This window comes from Setaria italica, chromosome IV (genome assembly GCF_000263155.2).
Source record: "Setaria italica strain Yugu1 chromosome IV, Setaria_italica_v2.0, whole genome shotgun sequence".
NCBI lineage: Eukaryota > Viridiplantae > Streptophyta > Magnoliopsida > Poales > Poaceae > Setaria > Setaria italica.
This window is the reverse complement of record NC_028453.1, coordinates 20,781,084-20,795,314: the sequence shown is the minus strand read 5'-3', so window position 1 is coordinate 20,795,314 and position 14,231 is coordinate 20,781,084. Positions and strand designations below refer to the sequence as shown.

The window sequence follows — 14,231 nt, the reverse complement described above, 5'->3', positions numbered from 1 at the left end:
CCTGATGTGATTCTACATCTTCCACTAAAAGTGCGTCGAGTGGTAATCCCGTGATCCATATACGGCAGCTTACCTTGTTTACATGGTAGAAATTTTTTTATTTGCGCTAGCATAGCCTACCTCGTAGCCTAACAGCGGCATTTGGCGGAAAGCCCATCCCCGATGGCGTCTTCATCAGTGACCAATACAAGCCATCAATCCATTACAAGGAGCCGGGAAGGGTCGGTGACACGCCACCTATCCCGGACTCGGGCGCCGACCCAGGAGAGGTCGGCAACATGCCACCTGTCCCGGACTCGAGCGCCGACCCTGGAAAGGTCGGCAACTTGCCACCTGTCCTGAACCCGGAGGCTGATCCCTCTTACCCTGAGGTCATGGAGATTGACACGAACCCAGCAGAGGGGCCTGACCCCCCGCTTGACTGGAGAGCCCCGTACCTCGACTACCTCATCCGCGAGTTGCTCCTAACAAACAAGACGGAGGCACGAAGAATTGCATGCCGTGCCAAATCCTTCGTCATTGTCGACCAGGAGCTATACAAGTGGAGTCACACTAGCATCCTCCAGCGCTGCATCCTGATCGAGCAGGGAAAGGAGTTGATACAGGACATCCACACCGGGGCCTGCTGTCACCATGCCGCACCAAGAACCCTCATCGGGAACGCCTTCCGATAGGGCTTCTACTGGCCGACGGCGGTCGCCGACGCCACCCACATGGTGCACACCTGTGAAGGGTGCCAGTTCTTCGCGCACCAAACCCATCTGCCCGCCCAGGCACTCCAGACCATCCCCATCATGTGGCCCTTCGCGGTCTAGGGACTGGACCTCATCGGGCCCTTCAAGAAGGCGCCTGGGGGCTTCACCCACTTGCTTGTTGCCGTCGACAAGTTCTCCAAGTGGATCGAGGCACGATCGGTCGCGCAAATCAAGTCCAAGCAGGCGGTACATTTCTTCACAGACATCATCCATCGCTTCGGAGTCCCCAACTCCATCATCACGGACAACGGCACGCAGTTCACCGGGAAGAAGTTCCTCAAGTTCTGCGACGACCACCACATCCGAGTGGACTGGTCGGCCGTGGTGCATCGTCGCATGAACGAGCAGGTTGAGCAGGCCAACGGTATGATACTCTAGGGTCTCGGGCCGCGGATTTTCGACAGCCTCAAAAAGTTCGACGGCCGATGGGTCGCGAAGCTCCCCGCGGTCCTATGGAGTCTGAGGACGACCCCTAGTAGGGCAACTGGCTTCACCCCGTTCTTCATGGTCTATGGGTCCGAGGCTATCCTCCCTACCGACCTGGAGTACGGGTCGCCGAGTATCAGGGCGTACGACGAATAGGGGAACCAAGCATCACTCGAGGACGCGCAAGACCAGCTCGACGAAGCGCGCGATGTGGCCCTACTGCACTTGGCCAAGTACCAGTAAGCCTTACGACGGTACCACAGCCACAAGGTACGAGGCCGAGCCTTCAACGTGGGCGACCTGGTGCTTCGCCTCATCCAAGACAACAGAGGCCGGCACAAGCTGACCCCTCCGTGGGAAGGTCCCTTCATCATCGCGCAAGTACTGCGGCCAGGCACATACAAGCTGGCGACCCCCGACGGGCAGATCTTCATCAACGCTTGGAACATAGAGCAGCTAAGACATTTCTACTCCTAGTTGTTGTTTCCAAGTTTGTACATACATACTTCTGTCACCTTTTAATTCATGGAAAAGGGTAGTTTTGAGTCGATTCCGTTCGAGTTTTGTTGCGAGCTTAGGGATATCCGACCCTAGCTCTGCCCCAGGGTCGCATGTCCCTCGGGGGCTATCAGGGGCTCTAGCCCAAGTCACTTGGCGTCTGCTCAAAACACCATTTTTCTGAACCGACCCTCTTCCTAAACGTTTGGGCGTGAAAAGGAAAGAATGCGCGAACGACGCTCAGGCAAGACTGATCGGACTGCGAAAAACCTACGCTCCAGCGGCTACGGTGCCTTCGCTCATCGGTGCTTACTGACACGTCCGACCCGCACTCTAATCTTTCCAAACCCAAAAAATAGAAAGAGGATCGAAACTTTTTTTGACTAATTATAGAAAAGGCCTTTGCGGCCATCACAAAAGTGAGTTCAAAGTTAACTAACATATTTACACACTCTTGGGCATTCGAGCCCGATACAGCTAACTCGTTCCTGGGTCCTCTAGCGGGACGGCCTCATCCTCCAAAAGCTTTGCCAAGGCCTTTGCTGGATTGAGCACCGATGCGTCGATCTCATCCAGCTTGGCCTCGGAGTACCCGGAGGCGTACCCCCCGCTCATCCTGGCAAAGTTGATGCCGGAGTAGTGGGAGCCGAAGACGCTGAAAGCCCACCTCACGCCGATGTGGAGCGCCTCCCGAGCGATCTCACGAGCCCGCCGGTACACCCCAAGGACATGAGCTACCAATGAGCTCATCCCCTCCCCCTGGACCACGCCGAGACCATCGCAAACGACGCGGACCGCGTCCTGTAGGTTGCCATGCTTGGAGCGCTCCGTATCAAGGACGTCTCTCAGCCGGGCGAGGTCATCTGCAAGGCCCGTCTAGAAAGGTCTGCCAAGTCAGAAACCACCGCAACACCGCAAGAACAAAGGAACGAGAAGAGCCTTACCCTCAGATTGAGCCTTCAGCTGCCGCTACCGGTCGAGCCCCTAGGACACGCCGGTCTGAAGCCCCTACAACTGCACATGGAGCTAACTGACCTCCTCCTCAAGGTCGGCCGCCGTCTTCTCGGCCTCAGCCTTCCGGCTCACCTCGAAGTCGCGCTACAGCCAAGCCTTGTGCCGCTCGTGCCGGATACGATTGATGCTTTTCTGAAGGGCCTCATGGTCCTCCTTCAACCATGCGAGCTCCTCGGCATCATGGCGGGCCTTCTCGGCAACGGCCTGGAACACCTCGAGATCGAGGCAAGCCTTCTCGATGATGGCCTGGAACTTATCCTCCGCCCGCCACGTCCCTCCCGCGCCTCCTGCTCGCGTGCGTTGTAGCTCGTTGTGCCCTCCTGGAACTTGTCGTCGGCTCGTCGGTGGCTCGTCGGCAGCTCGTTGTAGCTCGTTGGTGGCTCGTCCAAGTGCTGCAGATGCAACACCTCCAAGGTATCCACACGTGTAGGGAGGAAGCGTCGCAAGCTGGACTGCTAGGTCCACGAGTTGCAACAGGCGAGGGCGTGTGAGGCGCAGCAAATGTGTTTCACCAAAAAGGTGTAAACCCTAGGACGCCCCCACCCCTCTATTTATAGAGGTTCCTAATGGGCCTCTGGGTCCGAGGCCCATTAGTACTTCTAAACCTAATCCAACTTGGATCACATCCGAATTGGGCTTCCAGCCTCTTAAGTGTGTGACCCTATGGGTTCGGATACGTATAGACATGGCCCGAGTATTCCTACTCGACCTAATAGTTGGTAGCGGCCTCTAGCAAGACATGCCAACTCCTATACGCACACGAAGATGATATCAGATGAACCATCACAACATTATATACATGCTATTCCCTTTGCCTCACGATATTTGGTCTAGCTTCAAGCCGACCGCTCTTTCTCGATCCTATGATTCGGAATCCCTTTGTAGGTTAACTCTTAACCGTACGTAGCATGGCCATGCATTTTCGGATCCGATCACTCAAAGGGCCCGGAGATATCACTCTCAATCAGAGAGGGGCAAATCCCATCTTGATTGACCATGTCTCATAGCATGCTTCTTGACAAACTCGACAGCTACCTTAATAACTACCTTGTTACGGCGTAGCGTTTGATAGCCCCTAAGTAAGTCGATCCACATCTTGAGTACATGCGACAATCTTAGGTCTAAGGACAAAGCGTATATGTTGTGTAAAGAGAGAACTATTTCTTGTGTTGGGTCAGTCCTAGCACATGTCTCCACATGTGCCCACATTATTAGTTCAACATCTCCATGTCCATGACTCGTGAAACATAGTCATCAACTAATACATGTGCTAGTCTAATATTCATGTGTGTCCTCACATGACCTCCGACTAGGGATAACTTTAGAATAACCATACAAGTAAATAGTTTCACATATAATTCACATAATTGCAAAGCAAATCAATTCAAGTAGCCATTAATGGATATTCAAGGAACATAATATAAATCATGGATACAAATGGAATATCATCATCTCTATGATTGCCTCTAGGGCATACCTCCAACAGTCTCCCACTTGCACTAGAGTCAATCTAGAAGGTACCTAATACTTATAGCTCTTACATGCGCATCATGCTTAGCCTGCAGGAGTGGTTTTGTCAACGGATCAGAAATATTCTGATCCGTGTGTATTTTGCATATCTTGATCTCACCCCAGTTAACGAAGTCTCGAATGAGATGAAATCGCCGCATTAGGGGTTTGTTTTTCTGGTGGTTCCTTGGCTCCTTTGCTTGCGCAATTGCCCCATTGTTATCACAGTAGAGATTCAATGGGCTGGATGCATTCGGGAACACACCAAGCTCAATGAGGAAATTCCTTATCCAAACACCCTCCTTCGCGGCTTCCGAAGCCGCAATGTACTTGGCTTCTGTCATAAAATCGGCCACCGTCTCCTGCTTGGAACTCTTCCAACTAATAGCACCACCATTTAGCGTGAACACAAATCCTGATTGTGACTTTGAATCACCTCTGTCGGTTTGGAAACTAGCATCGGTGTAACCTGTTACAACGAGCTCCTCCTCACCTCCATAGACGAGGAACATATCTTTAGTCCTTCTCAAGTACTTAAGAATGTTTTTCACCGCTGTCCAGTGACTCTCACCTGGATCAAACTGGTGTCTGCTTGTCATACTTAGTGCATATGAAACATCTGTGCGAGTACTTATCATTGCATACATGATAGATCCAATAGCCGAGGCATATGGCACTCTACTCATGCGATCCCGCTCATCAGCAGTCGAAGGACACTGAGTCTTGCTGAGATGTATGCCATGTGACATAGGCAAGAACCCTTTATTTACCTCTTCCATGCTGAACCGCTTCAACACTTAATGTTATAAGCCTTCTCCATCTATCTCTATAGATCTTAATGCCCAGAATATATGCTGCTTCCCCTAAGTCCTTCATCGAAAAACTATTTTTCAGTGAAGTCTTTACGGACTCAAGCATAGGAATGTTATTTCCAATCAGCAATATTTCATCCACATATAAGATTAGAAATACTACAGAGCTCCCACTAACCTTCTTGTAAATACAAGACTCTTCTTCATTCTTGTTGAAGTCAAACCCTTTGACCACTTCATCAAAACGAATGTTCCAACTCCTAGATGCTTGCTTCAATCCATAAATGAATCTCTGAAGCTTACATACCTTTCCAGCATTTTTCGGATCGACAAAACCCTCGGGCTGTATCATATACACGTCCTCAACTAGGTTTCCATTCACGAAAGCTGTCTTGACATCCATCTGTCGTATCTTATAATCGAAATATGCAGCTATAGCTAGAATAATCTGAATGGACTTAACTATTTTGAATTGCATGGCACTCTGCCATTTTTCGGAGTCTGGGTCCATCATTGCTTCTGCATATGTCGCAGGCTCATCATTGTCCAACAATAATATTTCCAACATTTCGCGGAGCCTTGCCGACCTTCGCGGTTGTGGCGGTGCCATGGGTATCTCAACTTGTTCTGCTACGATAGCATCACTCATTGATTCTTGCCCGATCGGCTCATCTTGAACTTCTTCAAGATACATAATCTTTCCACTCTTTTCTCCTTTGAGAAACTCTTTCTCTAGGAAAACCCCATTCCGAGCGACAAACACTTTGCCCTCTGACCGGTTGTAGAAATAATATCCCAAAGCTTCCTTTGGATATCCCACGAAAATGCACTTATCCGACTTGGGTGTGATCTTGTCCGACTGAAGTCACTTGACAAACATTTCACATCCCCAAATCTTTAGAAAAGGCAAACTGGGAACTTTTCCAGTCCACATCTCATATGCTGTCTTAACTACGGATTTAGATGGTACCCTATTAAGTGTGAAAGCTGCTGTTTCTAGAGCGTATCCCCAAAATGACAACGGTAGGTCCGACCGGCTCATCATTGATTGAACCATGTCTAACAAAGTTCGATTACGTCACTGGGATACACCGTTTCCCTGAGGTGTTCCAGGCGGCGTAAGTTGTGGAACAATTCTGCAACTCTTTAGATGATTGTTAAACTCGTGGCTCAAATACTCGCCTCCACGATCAGATCGTAAGGCCTTAATTTTCTTGCCACGCTGATTTTCAACTTCATTCTGAAATTCCTTGAACTTTTCAAAGATTTCAGACTTGTGCCTCATCAAGTAGACATAGCCATATCTACAAAAATCATCAGTGAAAGTTATAAAGTATTGGAATCCTCCTCTAGCCGTCGTGCTCATTGGTCCACACACATCGCTATGTAACCTTGTTAAGCAAACCAACCCTTATGTGTGTAAGTGTCCAACACAAAGCCGTCTAGTCAAGGAAAACTAGTGGCACCCTAATATCATATACCCACCACTAATTGTACAAGACATGGGACAGTGCAAGTTTTAGTTGGGAGGGCATACTAACTTAAACTTTGTGAGGGATCGTTCTACTTCTAACATCACAGCATGCAGAAAGTAAAACATAAATAGAATAGCATTCACACAGTTGTGACACAGTATGGCCCGTTTTCATATGGTGATCTCCATCTCCACAGAACATATTCACCATGGTGATCTCCATCTCCATGTTCCATGTGCGCCATCCTCCTGGTGATGAGTCCTCCAAGAACTAGAACATGCTATTACGCCTAATAGCTAGTAAAGAAGCTAGTAATCAAGATTACATAGTTGCTTGGATCATCACAGATTGGTACGCAGACCATTAAATACATTAAAGTAACAACACATATGACTCCAGCCGTGTTGTCGTACGCGCGACACGCAGGTCACGAATGAGTTACACACATGCATCACATACACAAAGGGTCATACTGATCACAAGATACATACATCCTGCAAAACAGAGTTAGGCGTTCTAAGGTTCCAAACTTCGGAGGCCCGAAACTCCATCTTCCAAGCCGAATTTAGGAAATCTAATTTTGCCAAAAATGGCAAAGCCATTGAATATTATGTGTAACTTTTTCTGTAGATCAATTTTTATATAAAATTCACCCCGATCCAAGATCGTACCGAAAAGTTACGGCCGATTTACCGAAGCACACGCATACGGCAAAATCCCGACCCGATAGTAGATCCAATCTACTATTGCACATCTCATGTGCTTGGCGTATGAACCTAGATCTCGATTTGACCAATCACATTGATCTTCGCTCGCTGCAACTGGCATTATGTGTATCACTTAACTCTGATGGCAGAAACCCGACCGATAGGAGTATGTCGTTATACAACCATTGCATCAAGAACACAAAACCAGGACATAGATCAAAATGAAAACTCGCATATCGCCATATGCACACATCCCGAATCCAAAACTAAACAGCTACGGCTTTGATACCACTTTTGGGATATGAGGTAGGCTACACTAGCGCAAAACAAAATTTTCTACCGCGTAAACCAGGAAAACTGCCGTATAAGGATCACGGGATTACCACTCGACGCACTAATGCGGAAGATGTAGATTCACGTCGATGCAGTGAAGTCGATCAGCGTAGTCGTATGTAGTCGATCACGTCGACGTCCAGCAGCTCCTCAGCAGCTCGTCCACGTGCAGCAAGATTGCCCTCGTGCCGCGGCTCATTGTCGGCTCATCGTGGCTCGTCGGCGGCTCCTCGTAGCTTGTCGGTGGCTCGTCCAAGTGCTGCAGGCGCAACACCTCCAAGGTATCCACACGTGCAGGGAGGAAGCGTCACAAGCCGAACTGCTAGGTCCGTGAGTTGCAATAGGCGAGGGCGTGGGAGGCGCAGCAGATGTGTTTCGCCAAAAAGGTGTAAACCCTAGGGTGCCCCCACCCCTCTATTTATAGAGGATCCTAACGGGCCTCTGGGTCCGAGACCCATTAGTGCTTCTAAACCTAATCCAACTCAGATCACATCCAAATTGGGCTTCCAGCCCCTTAAGTATGTGACCCTATGAGTTCAGATACGTATAGACATGGCCCGAGTACTCCTACTCGGCCCAATAGTCGGTAGCGGCCTCTAGCAAGACGTGCCAACTCATATACGCACATGAAGATCATATCAGATGAACCATCACAACATTATATACATGCTATTCCCTTTGCCTCACGATATTTGGTCTAGCTTCAAGCCGACCGCTCTTTCTCGATCCTATGATTCGGAATCCCTTTGAAGGTTAACTCTTAACCGTACATAGCATGGACATGCATTTTCGGATCCGATCACTCGAGGGGCCCAGAGATATCACTCTCAATCAGAGAGGGGCAAATCCCATCTTGATTGACCATGTCTCATAGCATGCTTCTTGACAAACCTGAAAGCTACCTTTATAACTACCTTGTTACGGCGTAGCATTTGATAGCCCCTAAGTAATTCGATCCACATATTGAGTACATGCGACAATCTCAGGTCTAAGGACAAAGCGTATATGTTGTGTAAAGAGAGAACTATTTCTTGTGTTGGTTCAGTCCTAGCACATGTCTCCACATGTGCCCACATTATTAGTTCAACATTTCCATGTCCATGACTCATGAAACATAGTCATCAACTAATACATGTGCTAGTCTAATATTCATGTGTGTCCTCACATGAACTCCGACTAGGGATAACTTTAGAATAATCATACAAGTAAAGAGTTTCACATACAGTTCACATAATGGCAAAGCAAATCAATTCAAGTAGCCTTTAATGGATATTCAAGGAATACAATATAAATCATGGATACAAATGGAATATCATGATCTCTATGATTCCCTCTAGGGCATACCTCCAACAGTGACAGCGGCTTCTTCGACGCCAGCGGCGGGACGAAGTCTCGAGGAGCGGCGCTGTGAAACAATGACAACTTCATCAAAAATGGATCGATGCCAGGAAAGGAATAAGGTGCGCAAGGAATTTCCACTTACATCCCCTCTGCGTGAGGACGACGGGCGCGCTTCGCCTCCACGCTCGTTGCCGGCCCCGGGGCATCCGGCAGCGGTCGCTTGCCGCTACTCCTCTGCTCGCGCGACGCAGGCAGAGGGTCGGGGGTCGGCTCCATAGACTCTCGAGGTGCGTCCCGCGCCGACCCCTGGGGCATGGCCCTAGAGTCCCGCGGAATCGGGTCCTAGGCAGGCGGTCCGCTCGACTTGTCCCCCACGGCCGGATGGAGGTGCTGCTCCCAGATGACGAGCGCACCCAGCCGGGGGGCCAAAACATACTCCTCCTCTTCCTCCTCCTCAGTCTCCTCCTCCTCGTCCTCATCGTAGTCATCGTCGTCGTCCGACACGACCGCGCCCTGCCGCCACCTTTGGAGCTCTTTGGTGGCCCTCTTCTCGGCGAGGAGGCGGTTCTGCCACCACCACTCTGCGTCCTCTAGCACCGGCGGGCATGAGTCCACGACCCGGGTCATGTTGCCCTGCAGATACAAGAATTCCATGTTAGAATGACAAACCAAGAAATGCAGGAAAGAAGAACGAGAGCGCGAAATCCTCACCAACTAGACAAAAGTCTCATCCAGGCACATCAGAGGGTGATCGGGCACCAGGTAAACGGCGTCCTTATCATCCAGCACCTCCCGGACACGCTGCTCAACCTCAGTGTTGGCAAGTACGTTCGTCGCAAGTACGGTGCCCTCGGTTGGTGCATCGGGAACCATGTCGTCAAGCGAGCGAGCCTGGAGCATCAGCGGCATCCCCGACAACCCCAGCCCCGGTCAGGCCCTGAAGGTGGTCGATGGCCTGAAGAAGACCAACAATCCGCTTCTTCTCCTTCTCGACCGGACTATACGACCATAGGTCCGGCGCAGCTTCAATGACGCGGCCGGTGAACTCTGACAAGGGGGACTCAGAGTAGTTCTTCACATAGAACCACTGCTGGTGCCACCCCTTGTGAGACGTCGCAGTCTTCATCGCCATATATTCCTTGGCGCGATTCTGGCGGAGGTGGATGCCAGCGCACCCCATCAGCACCGGAGTCATCCACTGCTGGGCCTCCCTCTTCTCACTCCTCTGATACAGGCTGACCGAGAAGAAGTACTTCCAGAGCGAGAAGTTGGGCTCGATCCCCAGGTACCCCTCACATAGTGCGACGAACACCACGATGTGTTGGATCCTATTGGGATTGAGATGCTACAGCTCGAGCCCATAGTACTGCAGCAACCCGCGGAAGAAGAGGCTCGGCGGAGCCGCGAACCCCCTCTCGTGGAAGTGCCTGAATGAGACGACGTAGCCGCCGTCCGCATTCGGCACATCTTCCCTCCCGGGCAACCACCACTCATCCCTCGTCGTCCTCTTTCAAAGGAGGCCCTTCCTCACAAGGATGTCAGCGCGTGAGGTACCGATGCTCGAGCGCGTCCAGGACTACATCGCCAAGGGGTGGAAGGCTCGACGGCGGAGGGCGAAGAAAGCTGCTACACTAGATGATGGAAGGCGAAAGGCGCGTGAGAACGTGAAAAGGCTTGAGGGTAGGTGCGGGCAGAACCGGCGAGGCAGACTCCCCCATCTTATAGGGGGGCGCGTGGAAGCGAAAGGGGCGGTCCCACCGCAGTTAATACAGCGCCAGGTACGCCCCGTCACACCCGCCTTTTGGGAAACTGTGCGCACGATTTGCTGTAGGGAACATCTCCACCTCCCTCATTTCGCGGGCCGGCACCCTCCGCCACTTCGCCTCCCAGATAACGCACGCGCGTGACCTCCTCCACGTCCGACCTGGAGCCCACCAATAGGTAAAAAAGGGATACGGGGCTGAAAACGTCCCTACGGCTGATTACGGTCCAGGGGTTCGAAGGCTGGCCCACTACGAGTTTGATAGCTGCCCCAGGACTCCCCCGAGCGAGGGGTGAGAAGGGACGGGTCCGCTAGCAGCCATCACCCGGGCAAGCGACAGCCTAGGGCGTCCCGACCTCACGTTCGAGTCCGGACTGGCATCAAAGTTCATGGTTTTTCCCCGAAGAAAGGCAACGAGCCCCCGGATCCGATCAAATGGACTCGGGAACTATATGAACTGGCCAGCTGGAATCTAGGGTACGCCACCAGCTTGGCCTGAGTCGGACCCCCCCGAACGGGGACCGGGACCCCACTCGAACCAACCCGTTCGCAGCTCACCGAGCACCACGGTTCGTCCAGCAAGGATAGTGTGGCACGGCTCACCCCCTGCGTCTTAGCGAACGGACGCTTGAGGGGTAACGATCAAAAGTTGATCTAGCCTCCCGACCGGTCTCCTGCAACTCGCGGGGGCTTGGGGGCTAGCATCGCCACCAATGACCACGCGTGTGGTCGCGATTTGGGGTCTCGAGGCGGGAGTGCCCTACGAAACAATAAGGAAATCCTCCCACGCCAAGCCATCCACAGGACACCTCGCCTGACCAAACTCCCCGGCCAAGCCGAACAAATGACACTCCCTATCCCTGATCAATTGCAGCTTGCAGGACGAACAAGGATCCCCGACAAATGACGAAACCAGCCTCTAGAGGAGCACCTTTGCTCCACCAAAGGCTCAGGGGCTACTGTTGGGGGGAAATATTAACAAGTTCCTTATGCCCCTTAAACAGCAATCATAAAGGCCCGGGCCCACCTGCGGTAATAGCGATCCCCGTCGACCCGGCATGGGCAAGGAGCATTCCACTCCACCTTGCCCGACCTAAGGTCCCGGGGTCAGACACGCCCAACCCCTCACTGGCGAAACTCCGCCTCACCCAACCCACGGTCCCAGGGTCGGATGCGCCTGACCCGTCGCCGCAAGGCTCCGCCTCGCCCGACCCCAGGCGTAGGGGGTCGGACTCATCCGGGCCCACAAGACAAGGATCCGCCTCGAGCGTAGACCAGCAGACGAGGGCGTGGATCTCGTGGGCCCCCACCAATCTCACCATAAATGAGCTGCAGCTCTGGCACGCAGAAAGGCGCCCGCGCTCCTCGATGTGACCCACTACAAGTACCCGGGCGGAACACTATAGCCACGACCGCACAGGCTACAACGGCCGCGGCCTCCCCTATTTGCCATAGGGCACTCATTGCATGCATCCCCCGGCACAGGAGGGAGCGCCGCCCGTTCTCACGCTCAGCCTGTCCGGCGACAGAGACACGACGTCCGTGCTCCATGGACAGTACACAGGACTACAGGGGTCAGCCGTCCCCCATGACACGCACAGTTGTGGCGGCCGGACATCATCATCATGCTTGGCGGTGACAGTCGACCGGAGGATCGTCGACTGGATCCGACGGCAGCCGCCCCCCTCTGGCGGCCACGCTGACGGGAGACAAAGGCTGGAGCGGAAGGCGGCGGCATGGGGACTCAAACCTTTTCCCTATATTTTACTATACTTAGCTCATCTCTTTTACTCCTCCATGCGCCTGGCTCACCTGTAACCCCTGAGCCCTCCTTGTGCTATAAAAGGAGAACCAGGGGGCCCGAGACAAGGGGACTCTTAAGCCAACAGAACCCACACCCTCTCCTCACGAGCATCAGTGCACACCTAAGAGACTTGAGACCAGCTCCCTCTCTCGCTTATTTGTAACCCCTACTACAAACCCCGCGTGAGTAACACAAGCAACTCCTCATAGTGGACATAGGGCTATTCCTGCCCGAACCAGTCTAACCTCGTGTCCCCTCATGCCACCATCCGAAGCCTTACGCGCATAAAAGAAATTTACTTGCCGTAGTCTTGATCTGTTAATCTCGACAACGACAATATCCAAATTGGGCTTCCAGCCCTTTAAGTGTGTGACCCTATAGGTTCATATACGTATAGACATGGCCCGAGTACTTCTACTCGGCCAATAGTTAGTAGCAGCCTCTAGCAAGATGCTAACTCATATACGCACACGAAGATCATATCAGATGAACCATCACAACATCATGTACATGCTATTCCCTTTGCCTCACGATATTTGGTCTAGCTCCAACCCAACCACTCTTTCTCAATGCTGTGATTCAAAATCCCTTTCAAGGTTAACTCTTAACCTCACATAGCATGACCATGCATTTCCATATCCGATCACTTGAGGGGCCCAGAGATATCTCTCTCAAATAGAGAGGGTCAAATTCCATCTTGACTGACCATGCCTCATAACATGCTTCTTGACAAACCCGAAAGCTACCTTTATAACTACCCAGTTACGGTGTAGCGTTTGATAGCCCTAAGTAAGTCGATCCACGTGACAATCTCAGGTCTAAGGACAAAGCGTACACGTTGTGTAAAGAGAGAACTATGTAACTCACGTTGGGTCAGTCCTAACATATGTCTCTACACGTGCCCACATTATTAGTTTGACATCTCCATGTCCATGACTTGTGAAACATAGTCATCAACTAATACATGTGCTAGTCTAATATTCATGTGTGTCCTCACATGAACTCCGACTAGGGACAACTTTTAGAATAACCATACAAGAGTTTCACATACAATTCACATAATTGCAAATCAATTCAAGTAGCCTTTAATGGATATTCAAGGAACATAATATATAAGTCATGGACACAATGGAATATCATCATCTCTATGATTGCCACTAGGGAATATCTCCAACAGTCTCCCACTTGCACTAGAGTCAATCTAGAAGATATATAATACTCATAGCTCTTATGTGCGCATCATGTTTAGACTGCGGGAGAGGCTTTGTCAACGAATAAGAAATATTTAAATCCATGTGTATTTTGCATATCTTGATCTCACCCCGGTTAAAAAAATCTTGAATGAGATGAAAACGTCGCATTACGTGTTTGTTCTTCCGGTGATTCCTTGGCTCCTTGGCTTGCGCAATAGCCCTATTGTTGTCACAGTAGAGGTTCAATGGGCTAAACGCATTCGGGAACACACCAAGCTCAATAAAGAAATTCCTTATCCAAACACCCTCTTTTATGGCTTCTGAAGCCTCGACGTACTCAGCTTCTGTTGTAGAATCAGCCACCGTCTCTTGCTTGAAACTCTTCCAGCTAATAGCACCACCGTTTAGCATAAACAAAAATCTTGATTGTGATTTTGAATCGTCTTGGTCGGTTTGGAAACTAGCATCAGTGTAACCTGTTACAACGAGTTCCTCCTCACCTCTATAGATGAGGAACATATCTTTAGTCCTTAAGTGCTTAAGAATGTTTTTCACCGCCGTTCAGTGACTCTCACTCGGATCAGACTAGTGTCTGCTTGACA

At 51.0% G+C, this 14,231-nt stretch overlaps 1 protein-coding gene across 1 annotated transcript; it reads left to right on the top strand.

Moving 5' to 3' along the window:
• The first annotated feature begins 278 nt into the window (after nt 1-278).
• Nucleotides 279-674, top strand: LOC106804270. The gene has a single exon (XM_014805036.1). It carries the CDS (start codon nt 279-281, stop codon nt 672-674), a length of 396 nt encoding a protein of 131 aa, XP_014660522.1.
• Nucleotides 675-14,231: the final 13,557 nt, after the last annotated feature.